This window comes from Puntigrus tetrazona, chromosome 25 (genome assembly GCF_018831695.1).
Source record: "Puntigrus tetrazona isolate hp1 chromosome 25, ASM1883169v1, whole genome shotgun sequence".
NCBI lineage: Eukaryota > Metazoa > Chordata > Actinopteri > Cypriniformes > Cyprinidae > Puntigrus > Puntigrus tetrazona.
In genome coordinates this window covers 10,128,197-10,148,789 of record NC_056723.1, presented here as the reverse complement: position 1 = coordinate 10,148,789, position 20,593 = coordinate 10,128,197, and the positions used below count along the sequence as shown (strand labels likewise).

At 36.6% G+C, this 20,593-nt stretch overlaps 2 protein-coding genes across 3 annotated transcripts; both read left to right on the top strand.

Annotated features, from left to right (window-relative positions):
• prr5l (proline rich 5 like) lies at positions 1-11,149 on the top strand. Its single transcript, XM_043228773.1, has 9 exons — positions 1-232; positions 2,842-2,989; positions 4,398-4,478; positions 5,216-5,264; positions 5,932-5,989; positions 6,118-6,209; positions 6,294-6,428; positions 8,288-8,414; positions 9,586-11,149. The coding sequence occupies exons 2-9, from the start codon at positions 2,871-2,873 to the stop codon at positions 9,963-9,965; spliced, it is 1,041 nt and encodes a 346-aa protein (XP_043084708.1). The 5' UTR covers positions 1-232; positions 2,842-2,870; the 3' UTR covers positions 9,966-11,149.
• A 1,123-nt stretch (positions 11,150-12,272) lies between these two features.
• api5 (apoptosis inhibitor 5) lies at positions 12,273-20,319 on the top strand. Of its 2 annotated transcripts, none has more exons than XM_043228461.1 (14): positions 12,273-12,607; positions 13,773-13,934; positions 14,028-14,121; positions 14,234-14,299; positions 15,000-15,151; positions 15,707-15,934; positions 16,085-16,189; positions 16,404-16,493; positions 16,621-16,799; positions 18,543-18,636; positions 18,886-18,942; positions 19,029-19,114; positions 19,190-19,332; positions 19,414-20,319. In XM_043228461.1, the coding sequence occupies exons 1-14, from the start codon at positions 12,536-12,538 to the stop codon at positions 19,491-19,493; spliced, it is 1,608 nt and encodes a 535-aa protein (XP_043084396.1). In that variant the 5' UTR covers positions 12,273-12,535; the 3' UTR covers positions 19,494-20,319. The 2 variants fall into 2 exon arrangements, with proteins under 2 accessions (XP_043084396.1, XP_043084397.1); XM_043228462.1 differs by having other exon boundaries at positions 12,275-12,607; positions 15,707-15,913.
• The last annotated feature ends 274 nt before the right edge of the window (positions 20,320-20,593 follow it).

The following is a 20,593-nucleotide window of genomic DNA, read 5'->3' as shown; positions in this document are numbered from 1 at the left end:
CCGCCCACAGCGGGCGCTTCGCAGCGGAGCATCTTGCTTTCTTGTCTCACCCGACGAATACTTAGTTGATAAACAGCGCTTAGGGGCTGAAGTTTTATTTTTAAAGGGAGCCTATGGGTTGGCACGGTTGCGTTCGTCGAAGTTGCATTGAGCGTTTAAATGTGTGAGAACGGTCGCGGAAATTATAATGCGGCTGAACTAACTCACAGTTAGGACTGAGAAGAACAAGCTGGTAAGTGAAACATTTACTCAGTAGCCGCTGGACGTGGAGGTCAGTGAAGATACTCCAGAGAATCTGTTGAGAAGGCAATTGAAACGTGTAGGACATGAGAACTACTTTAACTTTCTAACTAAGATGTGTGTGTGTGTGTGTGTGTGTGTGTGTGTGTGTGTGTGTGTGTGTGTGTGTGTGTGTGTGTGTACTAATGTTTTACTGTTCTTAGTGAAAAGTTATTAGGTAGTGCTACTACAGAGAAAAGCTCACTTTTTATGATTCTTTTGAGTTGTATAGCCTTGTTTTAGGTGATTCCCAGTAGAACATTTCACAGAAATATCTCACAGAGTTTCCCACCTAGACAACTTTTTGGGTGGATTGATTTATAGTTACTTTCGGGGGAAGGCATTTCTGCCCTTTGCTTAATGCAAATATGCTTCGTAGTTCGCACAGAATTAAAACAACTTCCTGACCCTCACGCTGTTCTGTGGATAATGAAAGATGATTATTTGAAATGTCTATTCAGTGGAAGTCAGTGGGGTTCAGTTTGGCTGTGGATGCCAAATACCTTCAGTGTCCGCGCAAAAATGTCTTCAAAATCTCTTTTACGGGAAAAAAAAAGTTCTGGAATGACATGAGGGTGATTTAAATATAGCCAATTTCGCTTCTAGGTAAATTATTGCTTTAAATGAATTGGAAAGAACTGACTGTACCGGAGCATAAAATACCACAATATGTTTGCAGATATTTAGGAAACACGCTGAGTCCACATACTTGTTTCTAAGAAAAACAATCACAGCTATTCTACTTTGAAATGCGCATTGCGTGTCAGAATGTTTTGTTTTGGTCTTTGATTCTGCCCACTGCCAGTTTACCCCAAAGTATTTAGACCCTCCAGGTTGCCAGTTCAAGGAAAATACAGCCTTTTGTAGCCATGGAAGCCAGCAAACACAGGGTCAGGCATAGAAGATTAGAGTTTTTTAAAGTTTAAATCTTTAAAGATTATAGATTTTAAAGTAAAATATGTTTGTATGTGTGTGTGTGTGTGTGTGTGTGTGTGTGTGTAGTTTGTAGTTTTTTTTAGTGTATGGAAAATGTGCATCCTTAGACTGTATACACACATCGCATTACACCAAATACACAAAATAATGGTCTTTTTTGCAGCATCATATGATCCCTTTAAAACAACTGACATCAGTTCACTCTTTTTAGTTCCATTTGTTTTGTTTTTTTATTTGTCTTCAATCTGGCAACCTGCATCTGCCACTTGATTCTGGACTTAACGGTTCTCATAAAACTAGCATTGAATGTTTGAACTTTGCATTGATCAAAAAACAAGACTTTAAAGGGCTCTTAACATCAAGAACAATAACTATAGTAGCATACACGTGCTTTGAATGCTCCAGGTCTTTAATGCTGGTGCATTTATAGTTTTCAGTGTAAATGGCTTTTCAAAAAGTTGATGTCGACTTTGAGAGTCCGCTTAATGTGCTTAAGCCAGGTCAGCAGTTGAACACGGATGATAAATGAGGCTGTTTACCCTCCTCCGGTCATGCTTTGAGATGCTGCAGCCTTAATTGCATTACCTAACTGGCCTGAGTACTTGCTCATGTCTGTTATTAGAAGTTCACCAGTCAACCATCTCACCAGACAACCCAAGTCCTAATTCGCCGAAGCACTTGGTGAATAAAGTAATACACCCGAGCTGAAAGAATGAGATTATACTTAAGGAGCCATGCAGAAACGTGATGTCTTAGTTAGTGTGATTTATGACCAGAGGCGCCCCATAAGCTCAATTCATGCAAATTATGCACAGAGTGAATCAACTGCAGTGGGAGTCTGACTTGTTTTTGGCCTCGTAATTAGCAGATGGTGAGTATGGATGCATAAAATTTTCATTCATGAATGTTAGACTGCGAATGAGCTCATTTTCTTGCAGCAAGTGGAACAGATTTGGCGCGCCATCTGATGTTGCCATCTTCTTGCCGGGTGGATAAAATACCGATTTAACCCATCACGGGCTTCACAGAGGCAGCCTATAATTGGAGACATTGTTTGCCTTCTCACGGCAGCGTGGTTGTCGTTGCTGCGGTGTTTTTGTCAGTGTGGGAACGGGCCGAACCTATTATTAGGCAGATGGGATAAATATGTAAGTTTACAGTTGGTATCAGATGTGTGTGGGATCAAGTTGTGATGCCGTCAAAGGGTGCAGTTCGTGAGCGAGACAGCTTGAGTCAGAATTCTGGGAAGCATTTGTGCATAGAAAACCACGATGAGCGTTGTTCGAACGTGTCAGCATCTGATACAAGCATCTGGTTAACTGCATCCTAACTGCCGTTTTAGCGATTATCAGATACCTCTGTTGCGCGAGCGTAGCACAGCCACGGGTTCACCAGGAAGTCCCATGTCAGGCTGTGCATCAAAGGAAGTGTACTTGTTTGTGCCGTAGACGCTCTGTGTGGCTTTCATTATGACACAGGCATCGATATAAATGAGTCACTGCATCTGAACCATGTAAACAACTGCCTTCGCGGTTGTTTCGCGCACACTTTGCGTCACTTTTTCTGTAGCACCTTGTGGTACGTTTTGACTGTAATGTGACTTCTGATCTCTCACATTCGTTCTAGCACGTGCCTGTCTTCATCTCAACTAAACCATGGGGTCCTTTCGAAAGCCCAGGCCCCGTTTCATGAGCTCGCCTGTGCTGTCCGACCTTGCCCGCTTTCATGCCAGCTCGCCAGCACTGCAGCTGTCCAATGCTAGTGTTTGGAACAGGTGGGTGGTTCCCTTTCCCAAGGATGAGAGAGAGAAAAGGCATTGTTTTATTAATCGCCCTGAGATTTGATGTTTTTTTGGTTTTTATAGACAGAACCAAAAGGGTTTTTTTAAAGGTACAGTTTATTCAAAGATGACAAAGCTCTCAATATTTTCAAATATACTTTCCATAGTCAATTGTATTTTTTTGAATTTGAATTATTAATTCATTCATATTACTTTTTGGGGGGCGTCGCACCACATGACATTTTACATCCTGAAGCTGATATTAGCTCAGCTGCTCTTAAAAACACGTGTAGCAAGTTTGGAAAGCTTCTAAAATATTTTTAAGAAAAAAAAAATTATTTAAATATCATTTTGTTTTTAAAAAATGGTTAAAACTTGCCATGTGGTGTAACCATCAAGTAAAAGGTAATTACGTATTTTCTGTACTCCTTCAATACAAGTAAATGTATACATCATTTTCTAAAAAGTTCTTTAAATATAATTTGTCAAAGTATTTATTTAAAAACAGCATTGTACCACATTGCATTTTACATAACTAAAATTATATCATCATAAATACACGTATGGCACATTATTATAAAACATGGAATTTGCTTTATGTTGGTTTCATATGGATCTGAAGAATGGATTTTGTACCATTTTCAAGAAAATATTATTATGCCATAATATTTCTATTTTTAATTATTTAACGATAACTTTATTTTTTTTCTTTTATTCATTGTGATGTCAGGACAGTAACTAACATTTTTACTGAGAATGAGACTTTAGATTTTTTATTTTTAATTAGAAAATTTTATTCTATTTAAGCAATGAAAAACTTTCTCACTCATAGATAAACATGATAATAAAAAAAAAAGCATCTTTAGTTTTGATACTTCTATGAAGCCCTGAACTTTAAACATGAGTCAAAAAGGGCGGAGTTTACGAGCACTGTACCTCTGACTCAAAAGTGAAACCTTGCATTTTCATATATGATTTCATACTTTGCATGCCATATTTAGTCTTTAAGGGAAAAAACCCTTAGAGACACACGTTTTCAAGGCGGTGGACAAGAAAACAGACAGCAGTCTTTGCCTTTACCACTTCCTTATGGAAATGGGACCTCTTCTGCCCCTCTCTCAGGAAGTGTAGAGCAGGATGTTAGTCAGAAGTGTTCGGTTGGATGGCGGGCAGCGAAAGTTTGCTGGCAGCCGGACAAAAACGCTGACTCTAGACACTAAAACAGAGAATTTCCCTGACACAGGTGACATTGCTGGATTTTGAAATGTTTTTACAAAGTCTTTATGCATATAAAAGGATGTTTTGCATACAATTTTCTTAGCTTGCAAATCAGCGGTCAGGCCACTTGAATGAGGCATAGCTTCCTGATTTTTCAACTAAATGACTCTTTTCTGTTTTTCAGCGTTCAGACGGCTGTAATTAAAGTCTTCCAAGGTGGGGGGCTACAGGCCAATGAGCTCTACACTCTGAACGAAAGCATAAGGTAAGAAAGGCCATGTACTCAATTCACTTCCTTTGCAATGATTTCATGTCAAGATTAGACATTTTTGACTCATGCCAGTAGGCAGTGACCCAAAATACACTAACAGCCGCATAGAAACACATAGCGAGCAAATGGCGACCACTCACAACACCTAAGCTTTGTGCTGGTTTTTGGTGCTGAGTTTTTTTTACTGGCAGGCAATGGGATTTTTACTATTTTAATTAAAGGAATAGTTCACCCAAAAATGAAAATTACTCACACTAAAGCCAACCTAAGTGTATATGACTTTCTTCTTTCAGACACACACAGTCAGAGTTTAAAAATGTATCCTGGCCCTTCCAAGCTTGGTAATGCTGGTGGATAGCGGCCATTATTTTATTGGATATATCCTCAAGTACTGCAGCGTGAAACTAACCTATACACCTTTGAGGGTTATCACATGCCCTCTGAAAAAGATTGAAGGGTTTTTGTAACAAAAATATAATTCCGGCTTCTTGACTGACTACGTGTTATATGTTAGTTTTACATGGCAGTACATGTGGTCATATTCGCTTCAAAATAATGGACGCTGTCCACCAGCGTTACCAAGCTTGGAAGAGCCAGGATACATTTTTTGAAAACTCTTGACAGTGCTCATCTGAAAGTCATGTACTTGGATGACTTCAGGGTGAGTAAAATATAGGGTCATTTTCATTTTTGCGTGAACTAGTCCTTTAAACAGTTTACCTGTTTTTCAGATGGCTTTTAAGGACCGAGCTGGGATCATTTATCACTGAGTACTTTCAGGTAATGTTTTTTTTTTTCACTTCTGAAGACATAATGAATTTTTTTTTAATTATAATTTGATGTGAAATTATCCTAAAGATATCCTAAAGAGAAATGAAAAATATTGTAAAATGTCGTATTTAACTTAAATGTTCCAAGTTTAACCCAGCTAACAAAAATACATTTTAAGAACATTTTAAATGTAGTTTTTTCTAATAGAAAAACTAATACAAAACAAACAAAAAGCGTTCCATGAAGGATGTGTAAATAATGTTTTCGTGTTGAACAGTGACTGTTAACTGAAAAAGCAATTTTTGTCCCTTTTTTTATTATGCTGTTGTTTAGTTTTACTATTTTATTCATTCAAACACAAAAATCAATCAACATTAACATATTATTAAATGTTAATAATAAGTATATAATAATAATAATGTTATTAAAAATAATAAAAATGTGAATAATAATAAATATGTATTAGCTGAGCCGTAAAGATATTTAAATCGTTATTTTTTTACAGTTGTTTCAGGGTTTTATGGTATTACGTTGTTATGATAATTCTTGCATTTTTAATTGACTAAAATCATGTCAACTCTCATATTGTTTACATTTTGAGGCTGTACTTTTGAAATGATAAATATTTCAGCATTTACAAATGAACTAAAGTGCCTGCATGACTCATTTTATCCAGGATCAGCTCTTGAATAAGGGTCTGACGTACATTTTGGAGAAGATTCAGCTTCACAACGGTGAGTCCTGAACCCTTTTATAGGTCTTGTTGTTGCATTTGATGGCCTGCGTGAGCTCTAATACGGTTTTATACAGATGTGTGTAATTCAATCGCTCCTTGCATTCTTGTCTCATTTCTCATGCCCAGATGAGACTCGTCTCCAAGCACTGTCTGAGATGTGGGTGAGGTTTTTCACAGACGTCCTGCCAACTCTTCAAGCTATTTTCTACCCTGTGCAGGTATTAAAATGATCTCACCTACCATTCAAAGTCGTGGGTTGGCGTCAGGTTACCGACACTGTGGTGTTTTTTGGCTGGGTTTAGGGTCAGGAGTTGACTGTGAGGCAAATGGCTCTTCTAGGCTTCAGGAACATGGTTCTATTGAAGCTTCCTGTGGAGAATATGTTTCAGTGCTCCTCGTATCCTCCTCCAGTCACACAGATGCTGCTCATCCTGCAGGTGAGCGCTCACTAGGTCATGTCTGATCGTGCATCGTGAACATTTCCGCTACATTTGTTATTTTGTGATGGAAATTGCATTTTAAGCCTTTTTGCAAAAATGCTTTGGTCCTAATGTTTTTAGATCTGGCGTTTTGTCTGTCTTAGACGCTCAGACGTAACTTGGCAGCTCGAACAGAAAGGATGCACAGTAGATCAATAAGAATCTCATATTTCATCTCACACCCTTCACTGACTTTGTCTTTTCTCCTTGGTAACCAAGCACGGTAACATTCGAAAAACCGTTTAGGTGAAAAAAAAATTGTTTGTTGTGGAAACAACGCCAAAACTGAGACGTAGTCAGTGTGTTAAAAAAGTGTCTAAAAGCAGAAATGTGACCCTAGAACACAAAACCTGTACTAAATCACTGGGGTACATTTGTAGCAATAGCCAAAATGGGTCCAAATTATTGATTTTTCTTTTATGCCAAAAATCATTAGGACATCAAGGATGTTCCATGATGATATTTTGTAAATTTCATACTGTGTATATACAAGAAAAAAACAGTAATATGCATTGCTTAAAAAGTTAAATTTGGACAACTTTAAACACAGTTTTTTCAATATTTAGATTTTTTTTGCACCCTCAGATTCCAGATTTTCAAAAAGTCCTATCCTAAGAAACCATGCATTAATGTAAAGCTTGTTTATTCAGCCTGTATTTACGAGGAAAAATGGACCCTTATGACTGGTTTTGTGGTGCAGGGTCAAAAATGGGAAGTGTAAAACTTTATAAAAGCTCTAGTATTAATACTTGACTAGAATATGCATTATTAGAGTTGTAAAGGTGTTAAATCATCAGGAACATATTTAAAAAGAAATTCGTGGGAGGAAATAGCTGTTGTATGGCACGGCTGAGATATATATGATTTTAAGAAATAATTGACAAATTCAGACAAAAAGTGCACAAATCCAACAGTCAACTCCTTATATATGTATTGAATATAAATATTGTCTATGTTTATCTCTGTTCAGATCTTAATAATTCTAAAAATGTAATAAGTTTTTTCTAAACTCTAAATTATTATTTCTAAATTCTATATATGAAAAGTTATATAAATAGATATAGGCCTCTAATTTTACCTTCATATCTATATTATTAATGACTAATAAAACTGAATAATAAAATAAAAACAGCAATAAATATTAGATTAAAAATTTTACTTATAAGACTTGAAAATAACAAATTGTGCCATGGCAACTTATTGATATACAATATACTCATTGATTACCAGTAAATAAATTAAAGCTAAATACAAGCAAGTAAAAAAAACAAAAATCTAACAGCAAACTGAAACCTAAAAATTAATAAATAAAAAAACTAACAAATACAATATAAATAATACTTAAATAACACACAAAAAAAAACTTTTTAATAAAAAGCAACCACAAACATACACAAAATTAATGCACAGGTGCGAATATGAAGATAAATGAACACTAGGAGAGCATTCCCCGAGTGCTGGTGTGGGAACATGTACGGCTCTGCTTTGTGCTGCTGTAATCTCAGATGAGATTTGAAGATCCTCCGTGAAACCAAGCACCTTGACCCAGCGTTCATTTTTCAAACACGGTTCCTCCATACAAAAGAAATTTGTCAGCTTTGTTCCAGAACAAGGCTGAGTACCGCAGGGATACAGTGTCATGCTTAAGGGCATAATGGTGATGAAGCACACTGATGCGTCATCCGTTCCTCATTTACTCCCACTTGTCAGCTGTCTTGGGATTGAACCCAGTTATTTAACTATTCATCTACCAGCAGTGATTGTCGGGTCTCTGTTGTTTTGGATCCTAATTTTCATGATGTTCTTTTTGGGCGCAGGGCATTCATGAGCCTAATGGACCTACGCAAGAGTATTTCCGGCTTGAGAGGCTAGTGGACATGGTTATATCTCCCTACCTGAGTAACTACCTCTACATGAACCCTAGCAATTCATCTTCATCTTCAGGTGCTTTCTCTTTGCTTTTGTTTTTCTGAGGGGAGGGGCATTAATGTATTTGAAAAAGCATTAACAATTCACATACAGTTACTTGAAAATGTATTGTGATGCTTTTAAGGGGGGACTAAAGTTAAATTTGTCATAAATCAAAATTTATTTTATTTTTTTACAAAACAGCTTCACTGTTAAAGTTATTTATTAGTAACTGAAAACATTTTCATTTACAAATTAAAATCATATGGTGTAACCAACAAAGAAAAACCCAATATTTTTTTATTAAGGAAATTTTAATAATATATTTGCAACTTATAAAAATATATTAATAGCAATAATTGTTAATAATTTTAAAAAATGTCCACAAAATGTAAGGTATATGGCATAACCCTTATGCATAAAAATGGTAGAAGCCTTAAGATCAAGAATTTCTTTAAATGTTCAGAAAATTTTATAGTAATTTTATAGTTGCTTAATGTGGTAAAGTGTCTGTGGTGGAACTCCACATGAAGTTTATAATGTTTAATGTTTATAAAAATGTCTTTGTATCATGAAAATATATAATTAATAATAATGAAAAAAGTCATATGGTGTAACCAACATGCAGAAAAAAATGTTAGAAGTCTTATGATCAAGATATCATTTAAAATATTACATCATTTAATGGCATAGTTTAGTAAAAACTAATTCATAATATTTGTTTAAAAATTATTTTGTCTTTGTACCTTAAACAAATATTAATAATAATACATAAGTTATCCAGTAAAAAAAAATCATATAGTGTAACCAAAAAGCAGTAATTCAAATAAAATATCAGATAATTTGACCCTTTTATGATAAATCAAATGTAGTTTGAAAAGCTAACAAGGTTTATGAATTGATGATTTGTTGTGAAACTTTGAAAAATTTATTAAAAAACTTCTTAACCCCCAGGAATGAGCAAAAAAGTGTACCATGAGTGTTAGTGAAACAATAACAGGTTAATAAATAATGAAAAGTTATTTTATCGATGACTATGCCGCATAACATTTTTAGAGTCAGTTAATATAAGCGTTTTTTAAAATAGTATGAAAGTTTATCAAGCCCATGCGAAACCAAAAAATGTTCACATGTTCACATTGACGGTGATTTATGCGCGTCAAGTCTGTGCTAAATCTAACCAGCGTTAAAATCGCTTCCCCCGCAGAGGATCATCTGGAAGGCCTGAGGTTGGTTGCCGCTCCGCACCTCAGTCAACCTGAGATTATGGTGACACACTTTGCCCACGAGTCTTTCCTGGCACCTCTAATCGAACACGAGGGTGAAGCCTATTTGGAAAGGACCGGCGGCGTCCGACGCCACACAGTCGCCAATGTGCATTCGGACATCCAGCTCCTGTCCGTGAAAAACAGGATGCGTTCAGAAAAAATGGAGGTCAGTGGAGCAGCCAGGATGACCAAGACAGAGAGCAAAAGGACGCCTAATACTTTCTGCAGTGAACCGGCCTTTTCTGGCCCCCGGCCAGGTGGCGTGGAAATCCTCCGAGGGCAAAGCACCGCAGAGATGAAGTGTGGCCTAACTAGTTAAAAAAAAAGCCTCTTTCTCGTGCTCTCGAAACGCCCACCGACATCTTGTGAAGTCACAATAACTGAAACAAGCTAGGACGTGTTCGCTTAATACAGCGTGGACGTGCTGCGGAAACGTGAGCTTTTTTTTGTGCGCTAACTACTGTTTGGCCTGTCGGTTTAGCCTGTTTTTAGGGTAGAGGGTGATTTAAAGAAGCTTTCTCGAGGTGGTAAAGCAGTGTGTACGAACACTGTAACAAAAACACAGCAGACAGCACACTGAGACAAACTAAAGGCACTTCGTAACACTTAACACCTTTATCGTCTCTTTCTTCAGCGGCTAGTGGAAACTAAACATGCTGACATGAAGAAAACTCCGACTTTTAGCCTTTTCGTGAATGTTTTGTTGTAAATGTTTTTAATATTTAAAAATTGTAATTTAAAATAATTCAAAAAAGGAAGTTCATTCAGTGTGTGGGAGTGTGTACAATAATGTATATTTTTGCATTTAAGTGTTTTTTGAAATGGTTTTGGCATTTTAACGCTGGACTGCGCGTGTAAGGTTTGAGCAGAGGTCTTTAGAGGTCCATGTGAGCATTTCTTTTCGGCTCTGGCACGCAGTTTAGAGTCCCTTCAGCAGATTAGCTGTTAAGGAGCTTTAGATGCTGTTTTCAACGTCAACATCACCTCAGAAAACCTTTGTGGCGCTGTTTCAGCGTGTGAACTGCCAAAGAGCTTTATCACAAGGACTTTTGACCTTGGAGCAGATGGTTATGTGTTAATCAGAGACAATGTTTTGTTGCTTTTTTTTTTTTTTGCTTTTTTTTACTTTATTTTTAAATTAGGTTATAGGAATTTCGAGTGAAAATAATCACAATGCAAAAGGAAGTCTTACTGGTTAAAACAAAGTAACCTGTAAAAGATTAAATATCCGTTACTGGGTTTTTTTTTTTTAGATCTGGCAGAAGTAGCCAGACTCATTGAGGAAGTTTTCTCTTCTGACTGCCACTGGAAGGAAGTTCACTGTAATCGTATTTGAGTTGATCAGTTCAGTGAGGCTTTCCTATTAAGAAGATAGGGAAATTGTGCAGCCGAAGGGCATAAATACACGGGACGTGAGAAGAAAAAATGCACCGGTCTTTGATGCCATCTTCTGGATGCTTTGCTCGATTGCAACTAACAATAAATACAAATTTCTGGGTATTACATTATTGTTTTAGAGTTAAAAACTGAGTGTGTGTGTGTGTGTGTGTGTGTGTGTGTGTGTGTGTGTGTGTGTGTGTGTGTATATATATTGGTGAGGTCAAATGATTAATCCAGAATAAAGGTTTTTGTTTACATGATGTATATGTGTGTATGTTTATTATTTATATTTGAAAACACACACATGCATCTATATATATATATATATATATATATATATATATATATATATATATATATATATATATATATATATATATATATATATATATATATATATATACACACACATAAATATATGTATATATATATACATACATATATATGTATATATATATATACAGTATGTGTGTGTGTGTGTGTGTGTGTGTATATATATATATATATATATATATATATATATATATATATATATATATATGTGTATATATATATGTATATATCTGTATATTAATATAACTATATACATGTAAATATTTTCAAAATATATGCTGTATGTGTGTGTATTTATATTATACATAATAAATAAACGCTACAAAGTTTAGATGTTTATTTTATACATTGTGAGCCAAAACGCTAGTATTTTCACCCACAGTTATTTTTATCTTTTGCTGTAGTGTGTCCAGGAGAAATCAGTTTATATTTCCAAACATTCATTGATGACATTTATTGTAACAATTCAGCTAATGACAACACAGAGGTTCACAGAAGTTACTTGATACTTAAATTACGATTTTGGCAACATGCTCAAGAGCTTAAAGCCTTTCCTTGCAGGTAGGTTTCTTGAAGCAACTTGGAGATGCTGCCCCTATAAAATTGGCCACCAATGCATCTCTTCATTCAGGTTAATGCTACAATGAATATGATCTTTTTTATATTCTTATATAGCCTATATAGTTTACGTTTATTAAAGAAACTAAGTTAATTAAAAATATTAGAAAACGTATTTGCATTTTTAATTTTCTGTTTATTTATTTTTCTTCGTTACGTCAATTGCATAAGCGTGAATTCCGTCACACACTCCAGTCCAGTCGGTGGCGGTACTTCTCTCACAAGTTGGTTTGCCAACCGCCAAAAAGAACAAGGAAAAAGAAGAAGCTCCAGCAGATGGCGGTCTGAGCTACTAGCACTGTCAGTCATCTCCGAAAAGCGCCGAAGAAGAGTTCCTCCCGCCGCCGCCGCTCAGAGCAACAAATCCAAGCTGGCGTACCACACGCGAGAGCGACGCTCGCTTGCAAAATAACACCTCACTCCATCCCACACCACATCTGCGCTTTAATACAGCGACGCGTTTGCAGACGTTTGGCGCGGATACCGCGGAAGTGTCGCCGGAGGAGCAGCAGACCTGCCGTTATTCATTGAAAGCGCTCGGTGAAGTCGGACACGCTGATGGCGGCGACAGTGGAGGAGCTCTACCGTAACTACGGCATCCTCGCCGACGAGAAAGAGGATCTCAGCAAAGTAAGCAAAGCCTCCTATCTCCGTGTGGTCCGCCTGAAGGAAAAGCGTTTAATTTGGGAGGGGGTTTTATTCGTTTAAAGGCTCTAATGTTACGCGGCCTCCTTTAGCGTACTAGCACGTTAGCGCTAATAGCCGACTGGAAATGTTTGGGGCTTTTGAGTACAAACAAAAGCTAACTGGGCCGTGCGCGAGATATTAGGGCAGCTGTGCGTGCAGGAAGGGTTTATCGCGTTTGTGTCCGATGAAATACGTTGGTTAAATTTGAGGTTTGTTAAAGAAAAAGCTATCACGTTTGGCGATGGCTAATGTTACGCTGTGTACGTAACGCGTTTGTGAATGTGCGCAGTCCTGCGCTCGGACGTACTGATGAATGATTAACAGCTTAGGATAAGATCGCTTCGGGAAGGATGAGTGAATTTACATAATGCAAATATGGTAGTTTTTCCATATTTTGGGATAAGTATAGGCTTACAGTCTAAAGTTAACAGTGGGGCTTATTATAGAGTTCTCTCTTCACCGAGGGTTCATTTATTTGATCAAAAATAAATAAAACTAATATTTTGATAATACAATTTAGGAAAAAAAAACGTTTTCTATTATAATATAGTTTGAAAATCAATCAATTGTGTGCAGTAAATTTTTAAAAGAAATAATTTCAAGTCTTAAGTCTTTTGAATTTTTTTGGTCTGATTATTTTCTTTATCTGCTTAGTGGAATCAATTTTGTAAAGTAATTTGTATTATTGGAAAGCTCATTAAATTGTTATATGTCTGCAGTTTAGCAGTGCTGACAACGGTTTTTGCCGTTTAATATTTTATGAAAAATTGATGATTCTGCTAAAAAAAAAATAGCTATGCCATCACTGGAAGAAATCACATTTTAAAGTATTTTCAAATAGAAGGAACAATTGTTGTAATGATATTTCACAGTATTACCATTTGGTGTTTTTTTTTTTTTTTTTTTACTGTATTTTTGATAATTGCAGCCTTGGTGAGTAAATTTTTAGTTATGAAGTTTTGACAGGTGTTTTAGTCACGATACGTTAATAGATGCAGTGTTAAAATGATCAAATATTTCGATGATGATTATTACTATCCGTTATTTTGAATTATTATTATTTTAAGTTGTCACTTATTTCGATCCATTCTTCAAAATTGTTTTTCAGCACAAAGATGCTTATCAGGTAATTCTGGATGGCGTTAAAGGAGGTCCGAAGGAGAAGCGACTGGCCGCTCAGTTCATTCCAAAATTTTTCAGCAGTTTTCCAGAGCTGGCCGACGCAGCCATCAACGCCCAGCTTGATCTGTGTGAAGATGAGGACGTTTCTGTGAGTACATGATCACTATCATCACGTGCAGAGATTTGCATGTTACGGCTTTCAAACCAGACAACAAATCTCGACATCGTTTCTTGATTATAGATCAGAAGGCAAGCTATCAAAGAACTGCCCCGCTTCGCATCGGGAGAGAATTTACCCAGAGTCGCAGACATCCTCACGCAGCTGCTGCAGACAGGTCCGTCTTCCATCTTCTGAGATGAAGTTCTTGCATTTCAGGCTAATTGAGTGCATTTAAACAACATACTGTTCTTCCAGCTCTTTGATCTTTGCCGTTTCTTCTCTTTTAGACGATTCTGCTGAATTCAATCAAGTCAACACGGCTTTGATCTCCATATTCAAAATCGATGCAAAAGGTATCTGTTTTCATCCTACCCTCAATGATTTGTGTAGAAAGCGTTTTCTGTAAGTTCCATGTAAAAAAAAAAAAAAAAAGAATAAGAATATTATTTATCAATTTGACATTAATTGCTTATTCAATTTAGCCAACAAAGAACTGCTTCTAGAATATTAACAAAACAAATAAAAATACACCATGTTTTATGCCTGATATAAAATAACTAATAACTTAATTTAAATGTGTATAGAAAACTAAAAATCTTTAGTTAACAAATAATTATGAAACGTATAACATTTATTAGCAAAACAAGTAAGAAAATAAGGAGGCTAAAACGGCATACACCTTGATGCAAAATAATAGGAAAAATAGTTTAAATAAAAAAAAAAAAAATCAGCAAAAACCGTGGAACCAAAAAAGAATTTGTTGTTGTTGTTTTTTTAACTAATCACTTTTCAGGCTTTTCAATATTCAAAATCGGGTACTTTTGCATTTTGTTTTGAAACTCTTTTGTTAGTCAGCTCGACTCACTCTCCTCACGTGATAAATGAAATCTGGTTTTATTATTATAAAAAATAAAATTTAAACAACAGTTTGGGACGGTGTCACGATGGACAAGTGACATCTATCGCAGCGAGCCTAACCAATGACTAAAAGACCTCTTAGCTAAAGTTATTGTCTTTTTCACCCTGGCATCTTGGTTTTTTTTTTTTTTGCAGGAACTTTGGGAGGCTTGTTCAGTCAGATACTGCAAGGAGAAGATATTGTTCGAGAAAGAGCGATTAAGTTTCTCTCTACCAAGTTGAAAATGATGCCAGATGACACAATGACAAAAGAGGTGGAGGATTACATCTTCATAGAGACAAAAAAGGTATGATTTATACTCCATCCCCTCACACACATACAGTACTGTTCAAAAGTTTGGGATTGGTAATGGTATTATTGAAAGAAATATATTCTGGCTTCCAAGACTGCAATTTAATCAGTAAAAATTGTAATATTGCATCATACTTGGATGCAGAACTGAATTTTTTATTATCGTTACTCCAGTCTTTCGTGTCACATGATTATCAGAAATCTTAAGGGTGTATTATTTAACATTTATAAAGTTCTTTTATATTTGAAAGTTCTTCGTTACATTTTTATGAGTGTAATTCTTTTTTGAATATAAGTGTTAATTTCAAAGTTTTATTAACCAGTTTAAATGTTCAAAATGCAGTTTTAATGTGCTCTTTATGTGCATGTTAGTTTCATATAGTTTTGGAAGGTTATTTAAAAATAACCATATTTTTTCATTTATTTATTTTGCTGCATGTTATTTGCATCACATTTTTATTGGTTGCACCGCATAATATCAAACAGCATTTTCTTGGCCTTTAGTCCGTCTCACACTTGACCTGTCCCTCTCTTTTTCTCACGGTCTCAGGTCCTAGAGGACGTGACGGGGGAGGAGTTTGTGCTTCTCATGCGTATTCTGTCCGGGCTGAAGACCATGCAGACTGTGAGCGGGCGGCAGCAGCTGGTGGAGCTGGTGGTGGAGCAGGCCTTCCTGGAGCAGGCGCTAAACCCCACAGATGCAGACAGCGTTGACCGGCTCCTGCAGTGCACGCGCCAGGCCTTACCACTCTTTTCTGTGAGTGAAACCACGGCAACGGTCAGCAATAATATGAGAATGTCTCTTCAATGATATTCAGATGTTTAATTCAAACAAAAAAATTACTTTATTATTATTATAATGTCCTATTACAAGTGTAAATCATCACTTATTTTAATGCAAATCATTCTTAATTGTTCTCTCCTCCAGAAAAATGTGCATTCTACTCGCTTTGTGACATACTTCTGTGAATTTGTTCTGCCCAACCTCAGTCTGCTCACCAGCCCTGTAGCGGAACTGGACATCCAGCTGGAGGTGTGTATAATGAGCTGAAAATCGTGGAAAAATCATGGTCAAAATGGTTGAGAACCTGCATAAAGCTTCTGCGTGCTTGTATATGAGAGGCATTTTTAACATGGGGAAATAGGGAAAGAGCACATTTTCATTTAATACTTATGTTTAGTTGTTTGTTTTGGCCCGGACATTTATAGAACGCTAGAAAATAAGCTCAATATTTTCTGCTGTACAGGTACTGAAGTTATTAGCAGAGATGAGTCCGTATTGTGGTGACATGGACAAACTGGAGGTCAATCTCAACATGCTGTTTGAGAAGCTACTGGTAAAGGCTCACGTTGAACTCCTGACCTCACACAAGAATTTAGAAAGCTTTCCACTTCAACCGCTTTTGTCATTAAATATCCTCTCATGCTGTGGTTGTGCCCGTCTCGGTCCCCTAATATCTCCAGGAGTTCATGCCCCTGCCTCCAGAGGAGGAGAACGGAGAGAACGCGGCCAATGAAGAGCCCAAGCTGCAGTTCAGCTACGTGGAGTGTCTGCTCTTCAGCTTCCATCAGCTGGGCCAAAAACTACCTGACTTTCTCATCGACAAAATCAGCACAGAGAAGTTGAAGGACTTCAAGATCAGGTCAAACATTTTCTATTTCAAATAAGTGCTGTTGTTTTGAACTATTCATAAAAGAAACCTGGGGTGGAGGGGGTAGTAGTAACAACATATTTTATAACATTGATTGATTGATTGATTGATTAATTATTCTAATAGTAAATGATGATTGAAAGATTTGGCATCCCAGAAATAAATTAATCTTGTCGTTGTCTTTATTACATGTACTTACTATTACAATAACAATTATTTATGCATAATTACATACAAGTAACCCTAAGCCTAATTCTAACCATATAGTAAGTACATGTAGTAAATTAATATGAAGTAGTATTAATGTATAATTACACTTATATGATAAAGCTTAGCCCATTTCTGATTTCCTTTCAAATAAAAGGTAGGATTTTTAAATAATGCTTGTTTCTACTGTGTTTTGGTAAGAATAAAGGTGGTTTCACACTGAGAAAAATTAGGTGCATCTCTGACGATTGTTGATTTCACACAGAGCACGGAATGATTGATCACGCCGAGAAATAATGCATTGGAAAAATAGGCGTTAATTATTAATGTTTTTGTTTTAAATCTCACTTTAAACTATTGAGTGCTACTAATAACTTCTGATTGTGATCTATAGGTGATATTGATTCTATAATAAGCCAGCACATGTACTCTGTTTTAATACAGTTTAAAGTCTCATGTTGTACTACAACAAAAACCATCTCAATATGTTTTTACTGCTCCTTTTCCAGGAGCTCTGTCAAAAACAGGTCTGTTTTGGTCTGCCTAATTACTATTCGTGAGCCTCTCTTCTGATTGGCCTGTTTTTTACTGAGTGATCTAGACCAGGCCAATCAAATGTAACTATGTCACAGTGCTAGCTGGATGCGAATCAAAGGGAAGACTGTGGCGGCGCTTTCAAAACATCAGATTCAGCTGCATAAGAAGCTTAAAATATCATCATCTTGTGATGTTGGGTGCCAGAATTGACGTAATACAGCCTCAAATTAGAAATATGATTGTATACCCGCTTTTACCGCCTGACAAAAAGCTGACGACAGCTGTAGTGAAACACTAAAATGAGCAGACTGGACAGAAACTATCATCCAAAATGCTTGAGTTTGCACACTTTTTATCAGAAGAGGTTTAATAAAGTATTGTCTTTTGTTGTTACGGATCAGTTTAAAGTTTTTTTGCATTTCTGCGTCATTTATGAAATAAAAAAACAACAAACCAATGATTTATATATAATCATGTTACTGTATATGCACTGTTGTGATTAGCTGGACTCGTGGCTAGTTTTAACTGGAATCATAACGTAGCTGTAAAATCATGAAGACCGGATAGACCCGTTGTGTTTGTCTTTAATATACACATGAGATCTGATTCACCTCAGAGATCCTGTCAGATCGTGCACCGTTAAATTCTCTGGGCGGTCAAAGCGGAGGAAGGGGAGGTAACCTTTCCCCGTATGACCACATAAAGGAGAAGCTGGATACCCGGGGTTTACACCTAACACCGTTTCTAGCCACTGGGGGACCATAGGCAGACTAGGGGACTCGTATCACAATTTTCATGCCTTGGGACATTTAATATTTATATTACTTGGAAAAGTGCCGTGAGTGATTGCCCCTGGTGTCAATAGCCAATAACTATTCAAATGCATCATTGTACCACATTTTTGTGTTCAGTGTGAAAGCCCTTATTACATTGCTTTGTGAAGGGCAGGTGAACAATGTGCATCAAATGTATCTTTTGTTTATTTTACAGGTTACAGTACTTTGCAAGGGGGCTCCAAGTGTATATTCGACAGCTACGTGTTGCCTTGCAAGGCAAGACTGGAGATGCTCTAAAGACAGAGGAGGTGTGATTTTATTTATAAATATATATATATATTTTTAACAGTGATCTTGCAAAGGTAATAGAATTTTTATTCGTGCAATTTCAAGGTGTTCATTTGTCCGGATTTATCAAATGCCTTGGAAAAGCATGATGAAAGATCATCGTGTGTGTGTGTGTGTATATATATATATATATATATATATATATATATATATATATATATATATATATATATATATATATCACGTATTCTAATTTTGTTTCTTCACAGAATAAAATCAAAGTTGTGGCTTTGAAGATCACCAACAACATAAACGTTTTAATCAAGGTAACGTTCCTGAATACTCAGACTTTTGAAAGTCTGTCGTGTTTTGTCACATTTTGATCTCGCTTCCTTTCTTCTCTCTTTTCCAGGACCTGTTCCATAACCCTCCATCCTATAAAAGCACAGTCACTCTGTCCTGGAAACCGGTGCAGAAGGCAGAGGCGGCAGCAATCGGGTACGTGAAGCCTTCTGCCTGGACGTCCACGTCACCGTGTTTAGTCTGCTTATGAACCATCTCTGTATCCTACAGCCAGAAGAGGCAGTCCGGGGAAGACATCGGAGCAACGGCGACAATAAAGAAGCTTCCCACGAATCTGCCCAGGAGGGACGCCCGGCAAATATACAATCCACCCAGCGGGAAATACAGCGCCAGCATTGGGAACTTCTCTTACGGTGATCATCTTAGCAAAACCTATTCCATAGCACTTATGAATTAGCATCCGTGTATATAACTGATCTCGTCTGTGCCCTCAGAACAACGAGGAGGCTTCAGGGGTGGCCGAGGACGGGGCTTCGGAGGAAGAGGAAACAGAAGCCGAGGCCGGATTTATTAAGAGGACTGCATATGCTTCTATACCCATGCAACTGCATTACCACGACACAACAACATCCCACAGTTTCTCCCGTCTGGTCCTTCCTGCATCTCCCAGCCCTCCATTCGTCCGTTTCTCTCCACATTTTTTTTTCCTTTTTGTTCTTGGGTGTGTTTTTGAGAGTCCGTTCACAGCCTCCCGTCTCTGGTTATCCCGTTGGTTACAAAGGTGTGGGTTGTTTTTCTTTCCGGGTCATCTTTGTGGAACAAAAAAAACTGCCAAGGTGTATTTTCTTTTTTAAGAGTTTTTGTATGGTGACATGCATCCTTTGTATCTTTTTCTTTTTTTTTAACTTTTTAATTTTTCAGAGCTTTTGTTGGGTCAGAAATCACAGATTTGTAAGAAGTAAAAATAATATCCTTCTGAATTTTATCAAACTTGTGTGGGTCAAATCTTATGCTGTCTTTCTTATTTCAGGACATAAATATTTAAGTTTGTATGACGCCCCTTATGCCCTGATGTTCGTTTTGTTAACTTGATTATATTAAGTTAAAAGAGTGTTGTTTCTTTTCCAAGATAAGTGAAAAATTCCACGGAAATTGTGCTTTTAGAGTAGAATCGCCTCGTCTTTTCAAACTATTACAAAAAATAATTTAAGGAACCAATTGTTTTGAAATACTGCTTGCATAGATTTGAGTTCACTTTTGATTTCAAACATTGTGCATGCTTAGTTTGTAGGAAATATTTAAATGTTTTCGATCGACAGGAATCGGACATTTATGTATTATGTTGGTTTTCATTTCAAACAAGATTTTTCACCCACATTAAATCTTTTTGCCTTTTTCAACACGTTGTTCTCGGTTGATTTGTATATTAATATTTAGTAAATAGTGCAGTGAATTTTGCATCCAAGTATTCATGTGCTTCTGTTTCCTAGGGAAGAGTCTCACCACTAGATGGCCATGTAAGTCTGCAAATAAAGCAGATTAACATTCAAAACATGAAAAAATTAGCCACTACTTTTGTGTTTTCTAATCGCAATCTGATAGGTAATATCGTTTTTCTAGTGTTGTGCATTTATGCATATTTCTCTTAAACATAAAATGCATCATAAAAGAGAT

What these genes read in the sequence shown, in the direction of transcription:
- api5 (XM_043228461.1), top strand. Translation starts at nt 12,536, where the DNA reads ATGGCGGCGACAGTGGAGGAGCTCTACCGTAACTACGGCATCCTCGCC. An exon ending in TCTTCATAGAGACAAAAAAG is followed by an intron (nt 15,152 to 15,706) that starts GTATGATTTATA and finishes TCACGGTCTCAG; the next exon opens with GTCCTAGAGGACGTGACGGG. An exon ending in TTGAAGGACTTCAAGATCAG is followed by an intron (nt 16,800 to 18,542) that starts GTCAAACATTTT and finishes TTTATTTTACAG; the next exon opens with GTTACAGTACTTTGCAAGGG.
- prr5l (XM_043228773.1), top strand. Translation starts at nt 2,871, where the DNA reads ATGGGGTCCTTTCGAAAGCCCAGGCCCCGTTTCATGAGCTCGCCTGTG. An exon ending in TTATCACTGAGTACTTTCAG is followed by an intron (nt 5,265 to 5,931) that starts GTAATGTTTTTT and finishes CATTTTATCCAG; the next exon opens with GATCAGCTCTTGAATAAGGG. An exon ending in CAATTCATCTTCATCTTCAG is followed by an intron (nt 8,415 to 9,585) that starts GTGCTTTCTCTT and finishes CTTCCCCCGCAG; the next exon opens with AGGATCATCTGGAAGGCCTG.